Source organism: Rhinatrema bivittatum, chromosome 4 (assembly GCF_901001135.1).
Source record: "Rhinatrema bivittatum chromosome 4, aRhiBiv1.1, whole genome shotgun sequence".
NCBI lineage: Eukaryota > Metazoa > Chordata > Amphibia > Gymnophiona > Rhinatrematidae > Rhinatrema > Rhinatrema bivittatum.
The window spans coordinates 133684844-133710390 of NC_042618.1; the positions used below are offsets into that span (position 1 = coordinate 133684844).

The 25547-nt window shown below is 45.3% G+C and overlaps 1 protein-coding gene across 7 annotated transcripts in view; it reads right to left on the bottom strand.

Moving 5' to 3' along the window:
* The window catches only part of GPHN (gephyrin), a 1154395-nt gene that overhangs the window by 90728 nt on the left and 1038120 nt on the right, over positions 1 to 25547 (bottom strand). For all 7 annotated transcript variants that reach the window (XM_029598877.1, XM_029598878.1, XM_029598879.1 and 4 more), the window contains 2 exons: positions 16249 to 16304; positions 1251 to 1370 (listed from right to left, as the gene is read on the bottom strand). In XM_029598877.1, coding sequence (XP_029454737.1) covers positions 1251 to 1370; positions 16249 to 16304 — 176 coding nt within the window. The remainder of the gene's footprint in view (positions 1 to 1250; positions 1371 to 16248; positions 16305 to 25547) is intronic.

Consider the following 25547-nt stretch of genomic DNA (forward strand, 5'->3'; position numbering starts at 1 on the left):
CCCTGGTTAAGGTGAAGCCCATCCCTTTGGAAGAAGGTTCCCCAGTTCCTTACAAAACTGAATCCTTCTTCCTTGCACCATTGTCTCATCCACGCTTTGAGACTCCGGAGCTCTGCCTGCCTCTGGGGACCTGCGAGTGGAACAGGGAGCATTTCAGAGAATGCTACCCTGGAGGTTCTGGATTTAAGCTTTCTACCTAAGAGCCTAAATTTGGCTTCTAGAACCTCCCTCCCACATTTTCAGCCTACAGCTAATCACAGGGGAAGAGGATTATTGTTTGCTGTTAAAAGCTCCTTAAATATGACACCTAAAGTTATTCCACATCTCAGAATGCTAGTCTGCAACCTGAAAAATAATTTTAGTATACAGCCCACTTGGATTTTTGAACACTTACTACTCTAAATCGATTGATGTTCTGATTGCAATAAAAGCTGATGTTAAGAATTTTCTTGTTCTAAGGGAGGATAACTTTCAAAACTGCTCACGTCCGCCCATCTGTGTGTGTATAATGGGCAATCACAAATTTACTACTGTATTTTATAACTTGTGTGCAAATGATATGTGCAGGGGTATAAAATATGGGTACATATTGTGCGCACACATGTTCGCGTATTTAAAAACCTTGAGCCATGCAAGTTTGGACTTAGCCAGAAAAATCTGAAAAGTACTACTTGTCTGTCTAAGTAGCACTTTTTGGACTTATCCGGTTATGTAAGATAGCCAGATAAGTCTTTAAAAAAGGCATTATTTATCCAGATAAATTAAAGTTTGTCTAGGTAGCGGCAAAGTTCGGATAAGTCGGAATTTAGCCGGAGCTGGATGCTGACGCCAGTTTATGCCTACTATATTTACCTTTTATTCTTTCTTTTTGATTTAGGAACCCATTGAGAGCAGCATCCTGACTTGCATTAGCCAAAAGCTCTGTACTGCTTATTATACTGTTTGCTGCCAGTAAAGTGGACTCACTGACAGGGTTGAAGTGTGGCTGCCTGGCTGTGCTTCTTTGCCACCTTTGTTCATTCCTGGTGTAGTATTTGAGATGCTTTTAGTAAAGCTGGTAGCATGCAGTGGCATTCTACCATGGGGTCTCAGAGAGTGCCCTTCCTACTGAGGTATATTCGATATAGAGGATTGGGATGAAACCTAATTGGCGATAACCTTATATGTATTGTTAAGCATGCAAGGTAAGGTGCTATGAAATTGCTGGCACAAGACTCTCACTACACCGCTACCCAGATCTCTTGACTCACATCATCTGATTCCCTGAGGAGTTCTGTGTCTTCCACTTGTACCACTGCATCTGCACCACATGGGATTGGAGCACCTGTTGTTACCCGCATCACCTGGCCAGGCATCACCGTTTGAGTGGGCTGAAAAGAGACAACCATTTATAAGGAAGTCAGTTTTGCAGGAAATAATTTTGCCATTTAAACCATCAGTATTTAAGGAAAAAAATATTTAAATGTTTCATTTAGATTTAGAACCAAACAAAATCATAAGGATTTTCCTTTTATTATGACTTTTATCTAATTTCTGAGGAGAAATTAGGTTGGAAGTATTTGAAAGCTTCTTCCAACAACTTCTCCCACCACTGTGAACTTACTGCATTGATCTCCATCAGAATCCCAGACAGGTTCGACACTGACACATCTACAGGATAAATATAGCATATACAACTGAACAGTGCACTCAGGGAGATCCCTAAAAACAGGGGCAAGACCATAATATAAGGCACATACCATTTATCCAATAAAAGTATAAGCAACAAAGGTGATGATGTATGATAGAATAGTGTTAACAACAAACGGGCGGATTTTAAAAGCCCTGCTCGCGTAAATCCGCCCGGATTTATGCGAGCAGGGCCTTGCGCGCCGGCGCGCCTATTTTGCATAGGCCGCCGGTGCGCGCAGGTCCCGGGGTTTTCTGAAGGGGGCGTGTCGGGGGCGGGGACGAACGACGTGGCATTTTGGGGGCGGGCCCGGGGGCGTGGTTTCGGCCCAGGGCGTTTCGGGGCGTGGCCGCGCCCTCCGAAACCGCCCCCGGGTCGAGTCTCGGCGCGCCAGCAGCCTGCTGGCGCGCATGGATTTACATCTCCCTCCGGGAGGCGTAAATCCGTGGATAAAGGTAGGGGGGGTTTAGATAGGGCCGGGGGGGTGGGTTAGGTAGGGGAAGGGAGGGGAAGGTGGGTTAGGTAGGGGAAGGGAGGGGAGGGCGAAAGAAGGTTCCCTCCGAGGCCGCTCCGATTTCGGAGCGGCCTCGGAGGGAACGGTGACAGGCTGCGCGGCTCGGCGCGCGCCGGCTGCCCAAAATCGGCAGCCTTGCGCGTGCCGATCCAGGATTTTAGAAGATCCAGCGTACTTTTGTTTGCGCCTGGTGCGCAAACAAAAGTACGCAAATGCACTTTTTTAAAAAATCTACCCCAAAGTGTTTTGCGCTGGTGGAAAGCAGAGTTGCTTACTTGTAACAGGGGTTCTCCGAGGACAGCAGGATGTTAGTTCTCACACATGGATGACATCTTCGGATGGACCCCGGCACGGAAAACTTATATCAAGGTTTCTAGAACTTTAACTGAGCCTCACTGGGCATGCTCAGTATGCATTATACCACGGGTCCACCTGGGTCCTCTTCAGTCGTATAATACAGAATTCAAGGATAAAATAAAAAAGGAGAGGAAACCCAAGTAGTGGAAACCCAACTCCATGAGGTGGTGGGTGGGTTTCATAAGGACTACCATCCTGCTGTCCTTGGAGAACACCTGTTACAGGTAAGCAACTGCTTTCTCCAAGGACTACCAGGATGGTAGTTCTCACACATGGGTGAATCCCTGGCTACAGGCTGCCTCCCAACAAAAAAGGGGACCAACAAAACACCTAAACTAGGTGCCAACAGGCACAAGAACAGGTTTTGTTCATAATGGGGGGAGGGCAGCCTGAACACACAGAATAGGCTGTCGGCAAGCACAAAGTTTGGGTCTATACCTTAAACAAGTTTCGAAGGACAGATTGGCCAAACCTACTGTCGTGTCAGCCATCCCATTTCAGACAGTAATGTGATGTGAATGTGAGGAGAGAACTCCGCTTTGCAGCTCTGCAGATCTCCTCCATGGGAACTGCTCATATGTAGGCCACCGATGCTGACCTGGCTCGAACAGAGTAAGCATTGACATGGCCCCCAAGATGCAGTCCTGCTTGGGCATAATAAAAGGAGATGCATTCTGCTAGCCAATTAGAAAGTGTCTGTTTGGCAACAATGATACCCAACTTATTCCTATCACAAGAAACAAAAAGTTGGGTGGACTGTCTAAGGACTTCAGTCCACTTCAGATAGAAGGCTAAGGCTCTTTTGCAGTCCAACCATGCAAGGCTTATTCACTTTGATGCCAATGTGGCCTGGGAAAGAATGTTGGCAGGATGATGGACTGGTTAAGATGAAAGTCCATCATTACCTTAGGCAGGAACTTAGAGTGTGTACATAAGACCACCCTTGCATGAAAAAAAGTAGATAAGGCATCAAGGCCTGGAGTTCGCTGACCCTGCATGCTGAAATGACTGCCACCAAATATATGACCTTCCAGGTCAGGTACTTCAGGTCACAGGAGCACAGTGGCTCAAAGGGAGCTTTCATCAGCTGAGCTAACACCACACTGAGGTCTCAAGACACAGCGGGAGACCTTATGAGAAGCTTCAACCAAAGAAGGCCACAGTGAAATGTACAACTATAGGCTGTACAGAGATGGGCATACCATCTACACCATGGTGGTATGCGCCAATTGCATTCAGATAAACTCTAATAGATTTGGTCTTCAAGCCAACTTCCAAAAGGTGTAGAAGGTAATCAAACAGTTTTTGTGTAGAGCAGGAGAAAAGATCTAGAACTTTCTGCTCACACCACAAGGAAAACCTTCTCCACTTCAGTCCATAGGACTTCCTAGTGAAAGGCTTTCTAGAAGCCACCAGGACCCAAGATACATCTTCCGAGAGATTGAGCGGTTGCAATATTAACCTCTCAAGATCTAGGCTGTGAGCGACAGGGTCTGGAGGTTGGTATATTGCAACCTGCCTCAATCCTGTGTGATGTTATCTGTGGAATTCCGCCTACTGATCGATTTCTGGATGGACAACTCTTGCAGGAGTGGAAACCAAACCTGTCTTGGCCAATAAGGAGCTTCAAAAGAGTGTTTGCTACCAGTCGAACTGGAGGATACATGCACAGAAGACCCTTGCCCCAGTGCTGAATGAGGGCATCTGAGGACGTTTTGCTGCATGTCCTGTACAAGGAGGATAACTGAGGAACCTTCCAAAACACTGCAAAGAGATTTGGGTTATTTCACAGTGCACGCGCTCCAGGTTTTCAGGCAGTCAATTTACGCATGCAAATTGGTATTTAGACAAGTAAATGGGCTTGGAATATTCCCCTCTGAGAGGATGTGTCTTCCTGCCAGAGGCAGAAGATCCAATTCACAATGCCTTGGTCCAAAGACCATTCATGGGGTCAGAAGGCATGACTCAGTCTGTCCACTATCACATTTTCTGTTCCAGCCAGGTACATAGCCCTGAGGACCATCCTATGGGATAGGGCCCATAAGTACATTTGAACCACTTCTTGGCACAGGACGTACAGTCCTGTACCTCCTTGGTTTTTGACATACATTGCTACTTGGTTGCTATTTGGATCAGGACAACTTTGTTGGACAGCCAATCTCTGAAAGTCCATAGCCTAGAGCTCCAGGAAATTGATTTGACAGAGATGTTCCTTGGTGGACCAGAGACCCTGAGTGCTGAGCCCATCTACATGAGCTTCTCAACCCAGGGTTGATTCATCCATGGTGAGGACAATTTGGGTAGGAGGATTTTGAAAGGAGATCCCCCATTCCAGATTTGAAATTACTCGCCACCAGGACAAAGAGTCCTGGAGAGACAAGCTGACTCGGATAAGATCCTGGAAATTCTGCTTGACTTGGCACCACTGCAACCTCAGGGTCCATTGGGCCTTTCACATGTATGAACATGCCAAGGGAGTGATATGAACTGTCACGGTCTTATGACCAACATCCTCAACGTGCCAGGCTGATACCTGCTCGCTCTGTTGAATATCTGCCGTGATGGCCATCAAGTTGATGACCCTTTTGTTGAGGCAGGAAGGCCTGAGTCATGTCTAGCAGGGTTCCAAATAAATCCAATTGAGGTGATAGGCTGAGATGGGACTTGGCATCGTTGATGACAAATCCTAGTGTCTCCAACACCCAGATGGTCAAGTGCATGGATCTGGCGGCCTTCACCTGAGAAAGGCTCTTGATCAGTGAATTGTCGAATATAGGAAAATGTGAACTCCCATGGCAGTGCACCATGGCTGGCCATGGTGCACTGCCACCATGGCCAGCCATTTCGTAAAGACATGTGGAGCCAATGCAAACCCAAACGGCAGCATGAGATACTGGAAATGCTATTTTCCCACTATGAATTGGAGATACTTCTGGTGACTTGGGAAGATATTGATGTGAGTGTATGTGTCCTTCAGATCAAGGGAGCATAGCCAATCCCCTTTTTGCACCCATTTTGAACTTTTCTTTTCTGATGAATTTGTTCAAGGCCCTTAGATCTAGGATGGGACGGAGTCCTCCTGTTTTCTTTGGTATCAGATAGTACCAGGAGTAAAATCCCCGTTCTCTTTGTTCCGGTGGAATGGGTTTGATAGCTCTGGCCATTGAGAGGGAGAAGAGTTCCACTAGTACCTCCTGATGTGCTACCGGACCCCAAAACGGGCTCGGGGGGGGGGGGGCAATTTGGTGGGGCATCCAATAGGTTCAATTAGTACTCTTGGCAGACGATGGCCAGAAACCACTGACCTGAGGTTACACTGGGCCACTGGTTTATGAAGAACCACAGCCTGCCCTGACCAAAAGCTCCATCGCCCCTGATATGGGTGACTGGGCTACGCTCCCTATGATCCAGTCAAAACCCCATCCCTGGAGCTGACTGAGGTGCCAGCTGGTATTTTGGAGCTCTTTATTACCTGGGACGGCTGCAAGAGCTCTGTATTGTTGATGGGAGTGAGACAGCAGAGGATAGTACCTTCTTGGGTGGAAGGAGGACTTCCTCGGCCCCGATCTCACCGACCTCCTTGATGAAGAGATGGGTCCAGAGTGCTGGTGGAGAGCTACTAAAGGGTCGTATTGTGGTCCTGGATTTGGGCTACTGCGTCCTTTACCTTATATCCAATGAGATTCTCTCCAGTGCATGGCATGTCAACGAGTCACTCCTACACCTCTGGTCTGAGATCAGAGGCCCATAGCCATGCAAGTCTGTGGGCACTGATTCCTACTGCAGAGACCCTCGATGTCATTTCAAAAACATCAAGGGTCGAGCGGACCTCATGTTTTCCGCACTTCAAGCCCTTATACACCAGCGACAAAGTGTGTCTTGCTGCTGTTGAGTCTGAGTCTGTTGCTTGGCAACATCCTGCACCTGCTTCCGGATGTCCCGCATATACTGGCTCATATAAAGCTAGTAGGCAGCTATGCGGGCAATAAGCATAGTCCCCTTGGAACACCTTCCTCCCAAGAGCATCCATCGCTCAATGATCCTTTCCCGGGGATGCAGAGGAATGGGTCCAAGAATGCTTGATCTTTTTGAGAACAGATTTGACTACCATTGGCTGCTGGGAAAGCTGTCACTTATCAAATCCGAGAGCTTTCTGGATGAGATAAACGGCTCCACCTTCTTGTTCACAGGAAGCACTGTAAGGGGGGTGTCCCACATCTTCAACATAGAAACATAGAAATGACGGCAGAAGAAGACCAAACTGCCCATCTAGTCTGCCCAGCAAGCTACGCACTTTATCCATTTTTTTCCCCTTTTTTTTCTCTCCCACCTGTTACTATTGGCTTCCAGTACCCTCCAGCCTTAATTCCCCTCCACCCCACCACCAATTTAGAGAGCAGCGCCGTATCTGCATTCAAGTGAACGTCCAGCTCAATTAGGGGTAGCAACCGCTGTAACAAGCAGGCCACACCCTTACCCCATACTCTTACCCACCCCTGTTTTTATTTTTTTGAGATAGCAGCCCTCCATCCTTCCGCTCCGTGAAGGTGGAACACCAACTACTGGCCACTGGCATCCCGCTCCGTGAATGCCTCTGTGGCTACTGCCGCTCCGTGCAGTGTTTGAATGCCTCTGTGGCTACTGCCGCTCCGTGCAGTGTTTGAATGCCTCCTCTTTATTCATGCCCTCTTGACTTGATGGATCCACAGTGTTTATCCCATGCCCAAGGATCTTGTGAACTGGGACTGCCACAATTTCCTTGGGAGGCTCCACAAACTGGAGGATACTGAACATTTTGTGCCTTGTATCCTCTTCAGTCATTAATTGAAAGAAGATGTCTTCTGCTATCAACCTGACAAAACTTGTGAAGGAGAGGTCCTCTGGCAGGGACTTCCATTGCTCCTCTGGAGATGAATCTGAAGGGTGACCATCAGAAGCATTGTCTGAGACTCCTGATGAGTCATCCCCCCAGGGCTCATAGGTACCCTCATACACAGTCATCGACTGGGATGGGGCTGTGGGTGCTCAGCCTTCACCCAGTGCAGGCACTGTTGGAAATGGACGTGGGGCTATAGGCCCCGATGCCATTTCTGGTCGGGGGGAGGGGAGAGAGATGGCTGTGCCCTGCAGGGCATTGATGTCAGCCAGGAATTGACACTGGCTGGGTTGGTAACATCCCAATAAGTGTGTGCAGGGATTCCAGCAGTGGCTCGAGGAGCGACAGTGCCTGTGCCATTGATGCCACGCATTGCCTTCTCAAGGGCCAGCTGCTCATGACTTTCCAGTTCCTCCTTGAACATTGCTGATGCCAATAGTGGCTGAAATGGAAAATATGTGACCAGATCCTTTTCAGAATTGAGAAGAGAATCTAGCATTAGGACTGATGTCCATGGCGCACCCCCAGCATTGGAGGAGGACCGGCTTTCCTCACCACGGGGTTGCTTCGGAGGCATCACAGTAGAAGCTGGTGCATCTTCATCCCTGCAATGTGCATCAATGAGGACCAATACTGAGGCTTTTTCAGCTTCCCTCGATGCTCAGCATGGTCCTTCCCTGGTGCCAAGGTTGATGAAAAGGAACCTGACATCCTCGGGCTGGAGGCATCCAACAAAGGCCAGTCTCCAGCGTCCTTTCCAGCCATTGGCGTCGACAGGCCCGATGGTCCTGCCGATGGTTTGGTGTCCACTGCTATGGCTCAGAGGACCCTTGATGCTGATGCCAATGGCTCGGTCTTCTCCAGCCTGAAGAGACTCTCCATCTTATTGAGCTGGATTTTGCGTCCCTTTATGGTCATCTTGGTGTAATTTCTACAACCCCAGACATCATGAAATGCCCCAAGGCAGAGAACACATCTATCATGGGGGTCCATGATTGACATGGTCGTTGTACACCAGTGGCATCACTTGAATCCCAAGGTGGACATGTCGGCACAAAAGTAAAGGGATGTGAGATCGAAATCGATGGCGGTGGCTGTCAGTGGCTGGCGGGCACTAGATGCACCATAACCCTGGAAGTATCAATGCGAAAATAAACCTACCTATAACCATTGAAAATCCTATTATAGGATGCTAAAGGGAGAACATGGGGGGGGGGGGGGGGGGGGGGGGGGGGGGAGAGACGATCCTGGGTCGACTGCTTGAGGCAGCGAAGAAACATTATCGCAAAAACAACGTTTTTTCAAAAACAGGCCTAAAGGCCCAAAAGTTGAGAAAAAGTGAGGCTCTCACCCAACTGTGAAACAACAGGCTCCACAAAAGAGACTGAAGGGGAACCCCGTGTGGACGTGTGGTATAATGAATGCCGAGCATGCCCAATGAGGCTCAGTCAAAGTTCTAGAAAATTTGACATAAGTTTTCCATACCGGGTTCCATCTTATGATGTCACCCATGTGTGAGGACTACAATCCTGCTTGTCCTTGGTGAAAAAGGCTAGTTGTATTTTACAAAGTGCCCTACGTTTGGTGCTAAATAGCACAGGAATTGCAAGTGCTTGCATTGAGCCTTCATTAAACAAGGAGCAATTTTCAAACTGTCTGCACTGGGGCAAAGTCCATGGGAACTTTTTTCCTGCGGACCTTGTACCAAGTTTCAAAATCCAAATTTAGGCTGCTTAAGTTGAAAATGCATCCCACTGTTATTTTCACTACAGTTTTTGTTTGACTTGGGGGAAGGGAAAAAGTAAACCCCTCAAAAACATTTCAGATTGGTTTCTGAAGAAACTTGGCAGGGTAGAGATTTCTGTGTCTAATTGTTTCTCACACTGCTCTGATCTATTCAAATCCATTAGCTCTGATATTCTGAGAGCTAAAACAGCCTCAACGTACAAATTCTGAGGGGTTCTACCTGCTCTTGAGTGAATCAGTTAGCCAAGGCTGAAGATGTATACTGGAATGAGAAGCAGCATTATGTAAATCACAGAGAATTGTGGTACAAATCCCAGCAGAAAGAATCCATTTCTCATGAGGAACCTGCCTTATCAATTCAAGCTATGTTGCAGAGGCTGTGAAAACTCTATGAATAAAATAAATGGAATGTGAAATTGAAATCTTCTTTTCCTTATTAGAAGGAAACGATTTATACTGTGCAATTTATTTTATTAAAATTGCCCTCTGCATAAACAAGACCAGTGCTACATAAACAGATATGTATATGCTTACTATCTGAAGGCAGAATTCCTAGTTTAGGTCTATATTTTCTTTGGAGAAGTGTTCTCTGCTTATTGTTTTGATGCACTTTTTAGCCCTCATGGAAGGTCCTAGTTGTGCTGTCTCCTTTACAGTCATCCAGATCTGCTGAGTTTTATGCCACACATTCAGTAACGCAAATGGTACTGTTATGTGGGACTTGCCTAGGGACTTACTGTTCTCTCAATTCTTCTTTCACATCTCCCAGTTTCCCTTCACTTTGGAATATCTTTTTAGGCAGTCTCCATCTTCTCTAGATCAATAATGTAAGTGGTGGAGCATCCTAGTAGTTAGTAGGCTATGAACCAGGGAAACTAGGGTTCAAATCCCACTGCTGCTCTTTGGGCAAGTCACTTTAGCCTCTGTAGCCTCAGGTACAAACTTAGGGTGTCATTTACTAAAGGTTCTTTCCCATTTTGTATCTATGGGAAAAATGCTTAGTAAATAGGGCCCATAGATTGAAATATAATTTGCTTTGAAGTGCAAAAAGTGGAATATAAATCAAATAAACAACTTCAATTATGTCACATCATAGTATTGTTAAAAATGGCACTACAAAGAAGGACCTAAAATATTATACTCCCACTTGTTAGTGAGCTATGAGGTTGATCAGTTATACTATCTCCCATGTGGTGTTCAACCAGGGATCTGGTAGTACAGAGGACAATTTCCTCAAGATATCAGTCAGTGACTGGCAACTAAGGACTGGGGAATAACAGCCTCAAAAGCAATGCAGTACATACTATACCATAAATATTGCATGTTTAGAAATTGTACATGTATATGTATGCCCAGTATGCATGCAGAAGAAGCTTTTGTCTGTATTTTAATCCTGGGGAATTCTGCGCTACTGCAGAATTTGCGCAGAATTCCCACCCCTGCGCAGAATTGCGATTTTCTTTGCAGAATTTGGCAAGTCTGCACAGAAAATGGCAGAGGAGACCCTAGCATGCCGCGAATGGAGTGCGCGAATATGAAGGGCCCGGTGCGCCATGGGATGCGTGCCGTTCATGGTGAAAATGAAGGCCCCTGGTGCCGTGGGATGTGTGCCATTCACGGCGAAAATGAAGGTCCCCGGTGCCGCGGGATCTGTGCCATTCACCGCGAAAATGAAGGCCCCTGTGTGCTGCGAATGGAGTGTGCTCCACTCGCGGCGAAGATGAAGGTCCTGGTGAGAGTGAATGTGTGTGTGTGTGAGAGGAGAGGGAGGGGGTGAGAGAGGGGAGGGAGGTGTGAGAGGGGAAAAGGGGGTTGAGAGGGGAGGGAGGGAGGGGGTGAGAGAGGAGAGGGGGGATGAGAGAGGAGAGGGGAGGGTGAGAGAGCAGGGAGAGGGGTGTGAGAGAGGGGAGGAGGAGTGTGAGAGAGAGAGAGCAGGTGGATGAGAGAGCAGGGGGGTGAGCAGGAGGGGGTGAAAGAGAGCATGGGAGGTAAGGGGGGGGGGGATGCTTGAGGGTGGATGCCAGAGTGAGGAAGCCTATATGAGGAGATTGTGAAGGAGTGTGTTTGTGTGGGAGAGATTGGGAGCTCCTGTGTATGAAAAAGGAATTGTGTGTATGTGAGGGTGCTAGCCTGTGTGAAAGGATTGTGTATGTGTGAGACAGAGCCTGTGTGTCGGGGTGCATGAGAGAGAGACATAGGTAGCCTGTGTGAGGATGTATTTGTGAGAGACAAAGAGAACTTGTGTGGGTGTGTATGCAAGAGAGAGGGATCCTGTATGAGGGGATGTGTGTGTGTGAGAGAGAGTGCGGGAGCCTGTATGAGGGTGTGTGTATATGTACTAGAGAGAGAGGGAGCATGTGCGTGAGAGAGGGAGGGTACAGAGGGGGCCTGTGTGAGGGGCAGTACTGAAAACGGGGTCAAACTCTGGAGCTGGCAATAGAGTGGAAGTGGTTGAGCCTAGGGGTGGAGGGGAGAGATACTGGCAGGTGGAAGAGTTGGGGCCTGAGAGGGCAAAGTGGCCAGAGGAGTAGGGAGAGCGAGTGGAAGGGACACTCTTACAGTGAATTTCTAGGGAAATTCTGCTCAAAATATTTAAAATTCTGCATCTCTAAGCAATAACTTTTTTCTGTATTAATTTAAAATGTAATTATTTAAAGACTGTCATGTAAATTGTGTTATTTTGACTAATATAAAGTTTTTGCAGAATTTTGTTTTTGTGCGCAGAATTTTACATTTTTTTGTGCAGAATTCCCCAGGAGAAGTATTTGTAGATTCTCATGCATACACACAAGTGACAACAAAGAATGGAGAAGCAGATTGACTCACTACGATTCTGAATACTGACTGTAACATTTGGCCTTCTACCTTTCCCAAAGCCAATATTCTAAATCAAGGTGAATCAATTGGTTTCAATTATTTATCATCCCTAATGTATTTCTAATAATCAATAATATATTTTTATTTAATAAAATGTGATATTACACTTAACATCAGCAACATCAATGTGTGTTAAACAATAAATTTAAACTCACCTCCCCGACTCTTCCTTCTGAAACCATCCCAGATCCACTCCCAGTATAGTTAAAAACAAATTACATAATTCCCACAGCAATAAACAATTCCTGACTTCAACCTCCCCATTTTCTCTCCAAGAGGATTACAAATAACCACATCAAAGTCTGTTTTCAAACTCACCTTAAATATACTGAGAAAAGAGCCATGATTTAACCAGCTTCCTACACTTCAGCTCAAACCTCATCTCTATTGGTAGATCATTCCATAGCTTAGACCCAAAATACCTAAAAACCATGGAATGTGCAGCAGAGGGCTTTATTTCATCTAGACCAGGAACCTCACCACTGGATACATTTGAACATCAGAGAGATTTTAAATCTGATGAAAGATTCCACTGGTAACCAATAAAGATCAAATAAGATGAGCAAAATATGATCACATTTTTTGGCCGCCATGACCAAGCGAGTGACTGTATTTTATATTGATTTCAGTCACCGCAAGTTAATTCATGAAACCTCTTGGTAAGATGCATTACAATAAACCAATCTGTTTGTACTTAACTGGTGGACTACTCTTTTAAGATCAGAAACCAAAAAATATAGCACAACTGCCTAATTAGTCTAAGAAAAAAATGCTGGATCACATTCTCTTCATATTTTTCTTTCTTGTATTTTATATATTAATTTATTTTTAGTATATAAATAATTATAATAAAAATATGAAGGTCATTTTCAAAAGGATTTATGCACTTAAAACTGGATTTTCTGTGTGTAAATGGGCTTTTGAAAATTGCTACGATAAATGCTATTGAATTGTCAAACGGCTTTACTTACATAAGTACACTTTAAGATGGTAACTTTAAAATGTGTTCGCCTATATAAACTTATATATGGGTGAGCGGCCATATATGCTGGAAACTTTATATCTTGTGTGCAGGTAATCACAAATGTTATAAAATTGCCCTGTGTGCTATTTTTAAGCATGTACGCGAATAGCAAGGAAATGTCAGCATTTACGTGCACAAGTGAGGGAATTTTATAACATACATACATCCAGGAAATGTCTAGTTTAAGTAGTTCATCTACCAGTTTGCCCACTCTATAGCTATGTCCTTAATACCCCCCTGATTCTTTAGCCTGCACTCTTCCCAGTTAACCCAGATACCTCAAGCAGCTCATATATGGCTAGAAATCATTTTATTCAGATTTACAACTCAACTGCAGCAGAAGTAACTTTGCACTGAAATGTACCTGGAGGCGCACCTATGTGTATATCTCTTGGCCCAACCCCAGAGTGCCTATGCCCACCCACATTCTGCCCCTTTATTCCTCGATGCGAGATATGCACACATCGGTACTTGTGTGTGTATGTGGCAGGTTTATAAAAATCGGGCAGGCACACGCATGTGCTAGATGCATGTGCATCTCCCGGTTTTGGAGTACTTTTGGCTTTGAAAATTCATCTTTTAGCATGCAAAAGGGGTTTTGAAAATTGCTCCATTGGTATGTTACATTTATGCACATAACTGCTTTGAAAATGATCTCCTATATATTTTGTTATACATATGTACACTTTGGAGGTAATTTTAAAAGGAGATACACTTGTAAATACTATTGTAGCAATTTAAAAAAGCCAATTACATGTGTATAGTGCACTTACATGTGAATATCCTATGGACAATTCAATCACATATATTGTAGTAATTTTCAAAAGCTGGCTTTCATGGGTAAAGTGCATTTACATGTGTAAAACCCAATTTTAAGATGTGTGTTGTGGTGCTCATAGGCCCTATCATAGGCATAACTTGTAATAAAGAGAAGAGAAAAGGCAGTTAAACACTTTTTGATATGTCACACAAGAAGTCATTGTTGTTATTCTAAGTTTTTTTTACTTTTGATCATAAGAACTTTATAATTGTTAATAAGTGTTGTATAATATTTCTGCTTCAAATTTGTGCTTTGCTTTTGCTAGACAAACTGATGCTGCAGGCTAAATAGAAATGCTGTATTATCAAAAAGAACTAGTCTTCAGTGCTATGGGAACTATGTTTAGAATCAACAAGGTCATACTGGCAGTGTAGTTAGTTACAGGCCCATTAGCTGCAAGCATACAAGGCAAGGATTCATTTATTTGCAGAGTGAGAATGAATCTACATATGCCATTCAGATTAATTGTTTATAGTAGAAAGCCAATCATAGAAATTTTGACAACTATGTAACCTAGCTTAGGGGTTGAAAATATGTAAGAGAAAATTCCTATATAAAGTTTTATGCAAAGCTGGTGCTTTGCATAAAACTCTGCCAGTCTCTCTCTCCATATGGCCTTATTATATTATTTTATAGTATTTAAATAAAAAGCTTTTCTCTATAGCTGTTGGCTCTAAGCATCTATTTCAGAGAACCACATTAGATAGTGACCTATCGGCACCTGGAGGAGGCAGTGGGTGAAATTGCCTGCTTGGCTGCACTGTTGAAGGGAGAGGAGACACTATGATTTTTTTCCTTACCTTTATTCACTCTCCACTAGCTGACTGGCTTTCCCTTTCTTCTACTCTAGAAGGGAAACTCGTTGATTTGGGGCTTTTGTCTTGCTAGGCTAACAGCTAGAAAACTTTATTAGGATAAGATTTTAAGATTTATAGATTAACGGGCGGATTTTAAAAGCCTTGCTCGTGTAAATCCGCCCAGATTTACGCGAGCAGGGCCTTGCGCGCCGGCGCACCTATTTTTCATAGGCCGCCGGCGCGCGTAGGTCCCGGGGTTTTTGGAAGGGGGCGTGTTGGGGGCGGGACCCGATGACGCTGCGTTTCGGGGGCAGGGCATGGTGTTTCGGGGGCGTGGCACCGGCCCGGGGGCGTGGTCCAGGCCTCCGGACCAGCCCCCGGGTCGGAGGACGGCGCGCCAGCAGTCCGCAGGCGTGCGTAGATTTACGTCTGCTTCTCGCAGGCGTAAATCTACGGACAAAGGTAAGGGGGGGGGGGGTTTAGATAGGGCCGGGGGGGGGGGGGGTGGGTTAGGTAGAGGAAGGGAGGGGAAGGTGAGTGGAGGGGGCGAAAGAGAGTTCCCTCCGAGGCCGCTCCGATTTCGGAGCGGCCTCGGAGGGAACGGATGCAGGCTGCGCGGCTCGGCACACGCCGGCTGCCCAAAATCGGCAGCCTTGCGCGTGCCGATCCAGGATTTTAGAGGATACGCGTGGCTATGCGCGTATCTTATAAAATCCAGCGTACTTTTGTTTGCGCCTGCTGCGCAAACAAAAGTACGCGATTGCGCTGTTTTTAAAAATCTACCCCTAAGATTTTAAGATAGGCATAAAGTATACATTTTAAAAGCTGGAAGTGCACTGAAATCAGAAGATGGGCGCTCATCTAGTATTAGTGCATGTCCACCCTATTTAAAAGCATGCAGAGGCGTGAATAAGTGCTGAATTGTGCACATCTCGCACTGGAAGAAAAAGGGGCATGGTGCAGGCGGGGTTAGGGTGTTCCAGGGCAGAGCCAAGAGCTGTGTGTGCAAGTACCTATGTACCCAAGTCGAGTGCAATGTAACTTTACTTCTGCTATGTGTATGGAGTCCAGGCTGTATAACCAGAGGGTTTGGGAGGACCTAGGAGAACACTGGGAGAACTGGGGGATGAAGTGGTAAAACTGGTCCTTGGCCAGACGTGCATCTGTTTTAAAATACAGGCAGTTGCGCTTCTGTTAATCAACTTCTGCAGCTGGGTGTGCACAAGCTTAAAATTAGGTGCACACATATGCATGCCTAGGCTATTTTATATCATGCGTGCAAATGTGCATGCATGTTATAAAATGGGCATGTACCGATGCACATGTGTATATGTGCACTCGTTCGAAAGTTACCGTCTAAGTGTGTAAATGCTTTTTAAAAACAGGCCCATTGAAAATACATATTTAAAGGAGGCTATGTACTTCCATTCTGCATATACATCGTGCTCATATGCAACAAAACATGCATTCACCTGATAGAAATAAAGGAAGGACCTATTTAATATACTACACAGAATCTCTGAAGAGAAGGAACATGTTTAATTTGTTCTATTAAATATATCACTCACCTGCTCACCAGCCTGGGATTCCCCAATGATGAACCGATCTCCTGGGCCATCTGCAGCTGCAAGATAATGAGGAATTAGGCAGGGAAGCACTGACATGCAGTCAGTCTTACAGATGGGAAAGTGCCATCAAGCTTTGTCAAAGAAATATTCAATGGTTGACAGCAATAAAAAAACAAAAGATAGAAGACTGAAACAGCAAAAATTTGAAAAACAAATGTGTTCTAATAGAATTAAAATTTTAAAATACAAACTTGCATTACAGAAATGTCCCTGTAATAAGCAAAAATATGTGACAGTATCTAATCTATGAAGATATCTGTATCTAAAACAAAATCTCTTGCAACAGAATTAAGTACACTTTACACAGGGTTTGAAATAGGCACAGGAAACTGTTCTTCCAGTGGGCTCCCCATTGGCCTGTTATTATTTTTTGATTTCAGAAGATCATATTTTAGAGAATGATAATGTTTCAGTTGAACCTGAAAGTCATGATTGACTAATGCTGTGAACTTAGAAATCTGGAAACTGTAAGCATGCAATAGCCAGCTTAATAATTATTATAACATACTTTCGGCCGGATTTTAAATGCCCTGCACGCGTAAATCGGCTGGATTTACGCGCGCAGGGCCCTCGCGCGCCGGCGCGCCTATTTTGCATAGGCCGCCGGCGCGCGCAGAGCCCCGGGACGCGCGCAAGTCCCGGGGCTTCGTAAAGGGGGCGTGTCGGGGGCATTCCGTAAATGACGCAGCGTGTCGGGGGCGTGACGTGGCGTTTCGGGGGTGGGCCCGGGGGCGTGGTCGAGGCCTCCGGACCAGCCCCCGGGTTGGGTGATGGTGCGCCAGCAGCCTGCTGGCGCGCGCAGATTTACATCTGCTTTCAGCAGGCGAAAATCTGCCAACAAAGGTAAGGGGGCAGGTTTAGATAGGGCCGGGGGGGGGGTGGGTTAGGTAGGGGAAGGGAGGGGAAGGTGGGGGGAGGGCGAAGGAAAGTTCCCTCCGAGACCGCTCTGAAATCGGAGCGGCCTCGGAGGGAACAGGCAGCGCGTGCTGGGCTCGGCGCGCGCAGGTTGCACAAATGTGCACCCCCTTGCGCGCGCCAACCCGGGATTTTATAAGATACGCGCGTATCTTATAAAATCCAGCGTACTTTTGTTCACGCCTGGTGTGCAAACAAAAGTACTCCCTCGCACAAATTTATAAAATCTACCCCTTTGTTACTAGTAAGAATGCCAAAGTAGATTCTGGAAATTTACCCGCTTACCATGTCTGAAATGCTTATTGAAAAGAAACTGATTTTATATTAGCAACTTTTTTTTAAGAATGTATTTCTAAGTGATTTCTAGATGCAGAGATATAGAGATGCAGAAGGCGTAAGGTGTTTGTTAAAAGTGCCATTTCAAAAATCTTTAAAGTAGAAAGTGAAATACAGAAGTCAATACTCAGAAAACAGACAAATGGCAAATTTATCCAGGGAAAGTCATGCACATAACTTTTCATGGATATATAACTGGATTTATGCACACACGTCTCCCACTGAATATACTTGGATAAAGTAACATGTATGACTTTAGCCGGATAAAGCTATTTTTCCAACCAGACTTGTTTACATAATTTTAGCCAGAATGTACGTAAATGTATTACTGTATTTTTCAACCTATGCACAGATTATAAAAGACAAATATGTGCGCAAACATGCTCATGCTTGTCAAAACCACGAGCCATGCAAGTGTGGATTTATCCAGAAAAGTAGCAGCACTTATCCGGATCAGTTCCAATTTATGTGCCTAAGTAGCAGCACTTAACTGGATAAGTCTGAAAAGCACTACTTGTCCATATAAGTAGCACTTTTCGGACTTATGGATACATAAGATAACTGGAAAAGTCTGAAAAAAGGCATTATTTATTTATTTATTTATTTATTTATTTATTTATTTTTAATTTTTATATACCGATGTTCCTGTATACAATACATATCGCACCGGTTTACATGGAACTGAACTGTCACCTCAGGGGCGGAATACACTGTAACAAGTTGACAAAGAACTTTTAGGGAAACATTCATAAACAAGATTAACTGAAAACAAGGTACAAAATCAGAAAGAGTATGTACAGTGGTATGTACAGTATGTACAGATATGGCAGCTGAGATTCAATGCCAAGAAGTGCAGAGTCATGCATATGGGGAGTGGAAATCCGAATGAACTGTATTCGATGGGGGGGGGGGGGGGGGGGAGGTTGATGTGCACAGAGCAGGAGAGAGACCTTGGGGTGATAGTGTCTAATGATCTGAAGTCGGTAAAACAATGTGACAAGGCGATAGCTAAAGCCAGAAGAATGCTGGGCTGCATAGAGAGAGGAATATCGAGTAAGAAAAGGGAAGTGATTATCCCCTTGTATCAGTGATTATCCCCTTGTATCCCCTTTATCAGGATAATTTCAAATTTGTCCATCTAAGTAGAGGAAAAGGCGCTACTTAACCAGATAAGTATGCGCAAATGATATACCCAAGTATTTGTACTTCGAAATTTTAAAGGGATACACGAATAGATTTAACTCACGATATTTAGATGCATTTACCCCCTGTAAGTTGGCTTTTAATGTACAAATCAGGGGATTTTATAGCATGCACACGACAATGAAATAACCAGTTTTACCAATTAGTCTACCAGTTTGTCCAGACCATCTGCAGCTCATGAAGACCCTCTGGCTCTTCAGCCTGAAGTTTCCCCATTTCACCCAGATCCCCCACTGATTTCATTTTTTCACTTTAAAGATGTTTATGATCATTTTCATGAGATATTGAAGAGAAATAAAAATATGCAAGTAAAAGACTTTGGGACGGATTTTAAGAGATACGCGAGGGCGTAGATTTGTGCGCGCAACCCAACGCACACAAATCTACACCCAATTTTATAACATGTGCGCTCAGCCGAGCCCTAGGGGAGCCCCGATGGCTTTCCCTGTTCCTTCCCTTCCCTCGGAGCGGCCTCGGAGGGAACTTTCCTTCCGCTCCCCCCCATTTTCCCCTCCCCTCCCTACCTAAATCCCCCCCTACCTTTATTTTCTTATTTACGCCTCGGTCCCGCCCCTGTGAATTATATTGACCACTTTCCTAATATTATCCCCGGCCATGCGCCCAGGCATAAATCCTGCTTGGTCATCCGGAGCCAGGAAAGTAATTACTGCCTTCAAACGATTAGGCAATATCTTTGCCAGTAATTTAAGGTCGATATTAATCAACAAAATTGGCCGATAGGAGCTACATAAGAAAGGATCCTTTCCCGGTTTAGACAGGATAGTTATTCCAGCCACATTCGCCGCTGAAAGTAAATGACCCCCATTGCCTAAACTATTGAACATATTAACTAATGGGACCACCAAATCTCTTTAAATTTTTTATAGAAGAGAGGAGTGAAGCCATCAATACCTGGTGCCTTGCCAGGCTTCAACTCTGAAATAGCAGATAATACCTCCATAGATGTTATAGGTTTGCTGATACTCTCTGACAATGTGCCCTCCAAACAAGGAAGCTAAACCTCTGATAAATATTGTAGAATTTCATCCTCTGTAGTGATGTCTTCCTTGGAATATAAAGAAGCAAAAAACTTATTAAACTGCGCTCGTATCCCTTCCCCGTCCATAACTACTGTCCCATCGCTCCCTTTTATTTTTGTAATCTGTGACTGAGTAATTCTTGCCTTCAATGCGTGAGCTAACAATTTCCCAGCCTTATTGCCATGTTCATAATATGTTTGTTTATTAAGATCCAAGTGGTATGCCATTTCAGCTGCTTCTATCATCTGCAATTTATACCGAATATCCCCCAGTTCCACTAATAACTTCTTAGTTGGTGTGCGCTTATGTGCTTGTTCTGTTTTTGCTAACCGATCTCTAAGAATGGTAGTTTGTTTATTCTTTTCCTTCTTTTGGTATGAGGCTAAAGCTATGATTTGTCCCCTCAGAACGGCTTTCAGACAATCCCACAGGTGTAACTTCATCCGTCCCATTAATAGCTAGATATTCCCCTATAACATGTCTGAGTTTCTTTTCCGTCTCTTTATCTTTTAGAAGTGAATCATTTAATTTCCAGAAGCGGCACCCTCCAGCCGAGCCATCCCCCTTCAAAGACCACCAAATAGGGGCATGATCTGACCAGGTGATGTTTCCAATACCTGTGGCTACCGTATCACCCATAAGTACTTTATCAATCAAAAAGTAATCAATTCTGGTATACGTATCATGCGCCTTCGAGTAAAAAGAAAAATCTCTCCCCTTAGGATGTTGTTCACGCCAGATGTCTACAGCGTGGCACTTTTGAAGGAATGTATGGAGAGCATTCTTATCTACCTGAGAATTGTGGCCCTGTCCCTTAGAGCAATCAAGCTTTAAATTACATACAGGCCTATCCAGTACCGAGCGGTAGGAAGAGCTGCGTTAGTGCCTGTGGCACCCGCGGTTACCGCCCGCACAGTGCAGCTCACCTACCGCTCGATCCTGAACACTAATTACATGCAAATGTAAGCCGCGGCTAATAAGTGCCCGTGAAGCGTTAGGCCCGCGCAACCCATTTTACTGGATAGAGCGCCTATACAGTATCCTGGGTGCGCGGGCCTAAGGCTTCACGCCACGCTGGTATCTGTCATTTCAAATGTCATTTGAAATGACAGATACCAGGAAGTTGCTTCGCCGCTGTCAGTGTCTGTTCTCCCCTCCTCCCGGAGCAGGGCGCGAAAAGCAGCCTTGCTCCGGGAGGAGGGTAGAATAGACACTGACATCGGCGAAGCAAAAAAAATAAAACGAAAAAAGCCCCGGCCGCGATCATGGGTGCCGGTCTCCGTGGCAGCCCCAATCCTCTCCCCTGCTCCCGAAGCCCAAAAAAAAAAAAAGCGAAAAAAACGTTGCAGCCCCCCTCCGATGTCCGGACTGGGGCTGCCACGGAGACTGCAACGGCGAAGAAAAAAAAACCCCAAAGCAATTTTGGGTTTTTTTTTTTCAAAAGCGACAATTTTGGTTTTTTTTCCAAAAGCGACTTACTTTTGGGATCTGTCAAGATCCCAAAAGTAAGTCGCTTTTGGACGCCTGCAAAACTTACTATTCTGAAGCCATCATTAGGAACACATTGCGATCGTAGCTCCTCCCGACGAAGATGGCCGCCTGCACGGGGGGAAGCTACAATTGGCCGCTGAAGACGTGACGTCACGACGTTTGGTCACGTCTTGAGCGGCCAATTGTAGCTTCCCCCCATGCAGGCGGCCATCTTTGTCTTCGTCGGGAGGAGCTACGATTGCAATGTCTTCCTGCTGATGGCTTCAGAATAGTAAGTTTTGCAGATCTTGACAGATCCCAAAGTAAGTCGCTTTTGGAAAAAAAACAAAATTGTCGCTTTTGAAAAAAAAAAAAACCCAAAATTGCTTTTGGTTTTTTTTTTGCTTCGCCGCTGTGTCCTTCCTTCTCCCGGAGCAAGGCTGCTTTTCGCGCCCTGCTCCGAGAGGAGGGGGGACACAGCGGTGAAGCGAAAAAAAACCAAAATTGCTTTTGGTTTTTTTTTGCTTCGCCGTTTTTTTTGCTTTGCCGTTGCAGTCTCTGTGGCAGCCCCAGTCCGGACATCGGAGGGGGGCTGCAACATTTTTTTCGCTTTTTTTTTGGGCTTCGGGAGCAGGGGAGAGGACTGGGGCTGCCACGGAGACCGGCACCCATGATCGCGGCGGGGGCAGGTGAGCGGGGGCTGGGGGAAAGCTTTCCACCTACCCTTACCCATGCCTCTACCGCCTGGGTCAGGGTAGGCGGTAAGTTTGCAGGTTAAACGCGCGACAAAACGGCGCGGAAAGATAGCGATAGTCGAGGTGCGGGTTACGGGATGCTAGGGAATAGCTAATTGGCTCGTTTGCATGCAATATCGAGCTAATTCGCTCGTTTGCATGCAATATACATGCCGCGGGCGGAAGGGGTTGCCCGGGGAATTTAGGACGCGGTAGGAGTAGGTTAAAGGGGATTCGGGATCGCAGGAAGGGCTAACACGGCCGGAACGTGAGTTAAAAGTGGCTTAGGAGCAGGGTAAACGCGGCCGCACTTTACAGGATAGGCCTGTCACTAAGTTGAAATCCCCTCCCATAATTAAATTTCCACATTTACACTTAAGCAAGGCTTCATCAATTTTACTAAGCACATCTCTCTGAAGTGTGTTGGTGTTATATACATTTACCAAAGTATATAAAATCTGATTGATATACAGGGATACAATAATAAATCTACCCTCCATATCTCTATGAATTGAGTCAACCAGTACCATGAGATCCCGTGAAATTAAAATTCCCAAATAGCAGCCAAATATACTTGTGGAAAGTGAGGAGAATGCAACAAGCGTTCGTACCTTTTGCGGAGGTGTGTTTCTTGTATGAATAAAATTGTAGCCTTCAAAGAGAGGGCTTCTTTAAACAGACTTTTGCGCTTGGAAGGATGATTTAATCCTTTCACATTCATAGATACTACTTTAATAACCATCATTATTTATTCAACCCTCCGTCCCTACATCTCTGTATATACTATATCTCTCTCCACCTGGAGCCTATAAACATGAATCCAGTAAACACCCCTCATAGGGACTGAACCCCATCCTTCTTTATACTTTGAACAGCCCTTCCCCATTCCCTTTCGATCCATTCCCCCTGCCTTCCCCCTTCCCCCTTCCCCCTTCCCCCCTCAACCCACTCCCCCCTCCCACCCTCCCTCCACCCCCTGTATATCTCCACTGCCGTTGCTTCGGCTGTGGTCCTTTTGGCAGAAAGTGAAGTCATCCCCCCCCCCCCCCACAGCATCCCTTGTCATAAACATTTCTCAAAAACATCGGCGAAATACAAAAAGAAAAATAAATTTATCACTGTTCAAATCTAAGTATATAAGACCTATGCAGTCTCTAATAAACAGTGGTATGGCAAGTTGAACTAAACTCTATATATTCATCAGAATTATACCATATTTTGGCAATTACAGTTCAAGAAACTGTCCAGTAATTAAATCTGCTAAAGCCCACACTCCTCCGTCTCCATGCCCATTTTTCTCTTGAGAATTTCGGCGTAGTCTAGCTCCAGATTTTCCCACACGCTGCCATCTCGGTCGCTCCACACCTGATGTCTTCTGTACTTCTGCCTCAGCATCCAGCATAACCAGGCCCGCTCCCGCCAACATTGAGGCTGCCTCCGAGATTCGTCTGATATGATGGGTACGCCCCTCTTTTGTAAAAGCAATGCCAATCGGATATAGCCAACGATATCGCAGAGCTTCCCTTCTAAGCAGCGCAGTCACCTTATGAAATTCTCTCCGTCTTTGCAGAGTTGCAGCTGCTAAATCGTTATAAATTGCAATACTCTGTCCTTCCCATATTATAGCTCCCATTTTTTGCGCCTGCTGCAAAATGGCTTCCTTCACATGAAAGGTTTGCAGGCATGCAATGATGTCTTTAGGGACGTTTGTTTTCGGGGCCCCGAGTGCCCTATGAGCTCTTTCCAAAACTATTTCTTGAACCTCGAAGGTCAAAGGCTCAGCCCTTTCATTCAGCACAAAGCGGCATATTTTTTGCACGACCTCCCCCGCATTCTTAAATTCGTCTGTCTCCGGTACTCCCCGTATCCGGAGGTTGGATCATCGAGAGCGATTCTCAAGATCTTCCATTTTCACAAGTATTTCCTCTTTGACCTCTTGTAGCTCAGTAAGATCTTTGCGAACACGAGATACTTCCACTGCTTGCCCTTCCACTATATTTTCCACGTCTTCCACTCTGCGTCCAAAGTCCCCCAGCTCCGCACGGAATTCAGACATTGCAGCTTGCATGTCCATCTTAATAGACTTTATATCTTGTTGAATTTCTTTAAACCAGTTTTTAAAATCATCTTTTGTGAGCTCAGTTGTAGCACCTGAGATGCCCCTCTCCGACCCAGAGTTTGCGGTATCCAGACCCTCCTGAGCTGACTGAGGCTCTCCGTCCGCCATGATGGTATCCCCGGGGTCTGAATCCTCTCGCAAGGCCGCAAAACGTGAGCCTCCCGATTCATATGAAAAGGTTTTTAAATCAATCATTTTTTTCCTGGTCGTCATCGCCTAATGATGTACCGTCTCCTGACTCACTCCAGAAATAAAAAATTGCCTTGCTTTCGCCGACGAAACAAAGATTGGGATTTCTGTGAGAGGAGCTCTCGCCTTATGCGACCATATTGAAGGAGATGACGTCACTTCCCTCAGAGAAAGGTATTTTGGTTGATGATCAGGGAGGAAGAATTTTGCTACCCATCTTCCTGCCTCTCTGGGGAACATCCAGAGTAACATGTTCTAGAAAGGATCCCTCCTATCAGGGATTCAAATGCAAAAGAACAAAGATCATCTAATTCTGAGTAAGAACTACATGAGACATTTGAGGACAGCCATCTGGAGCCTTCACCCCTGAGGAGAGAGAGGATTCCGGACTCTCTGTGCTTCAGACTGTGTTTTAACCTTTTTACCAGTTTTGGAGGGGTTTTCCTGCCCAAGCAAAGATATCCTGTCCACTTGGAGATCTCACTTAGCCAAGCCCTGGAGGGGGAGGGTTTCCCATGTCCTGGGAGACCCATGCACAGATAGAAAGAGATTGTAATCAAAGGTGCATCTCTGGTGCTGAAGACTGAGTTAGTTGTGCCATATTTCATCTGATTCAACTTCAGTAAAATAATTTATTTTTGGACACACAATCCTTGGCTCCAGTGAATTTTTTGGCACTTACAACACACACAGTGAAGGAAAAGTACACCTCTCCCAGGTGAAGGAAGTTACCGGAAGTCACCCCTGTCACACTAGGCCCTGAAAGATAAGTCTTTCCCCCCACCACCAAAGAATCCTGACCCTGGGGGAAAGAGACCTGTAAAAGAGTTAGTCAGGAGTGGTTTGAGTCCCGAAGAGACATTAAATACCTTTATGATCCCATCAGGGTTAGCAGCCACCTCAAGATGGGGTTACATATGCATGTTTTGGCTGGAAATAGTATCCGCTGAAAAAGCAGGTAGAAATCTCTGCCAGTACTTTTTCATTGGGCAGTTTTCGTAAGGAAAATGCACAAATGCTTTCTTTTTGAAAACTAGTGCAAAATCTGCAGACAAAAATACCTGCAGATCTTTTACCTACCTTCATATTTCTGAAAAGTGCCTCTTTTTTGCCACACTAACCAAGGGGATTTTAAAGTAGTACTTGATATTGCATTACTAAAGTCTTATATAAAATATCGAATAAAAAAGAGGAGTTTAACAATTCTTGTTTAACAATAACCATCTGCCCTCT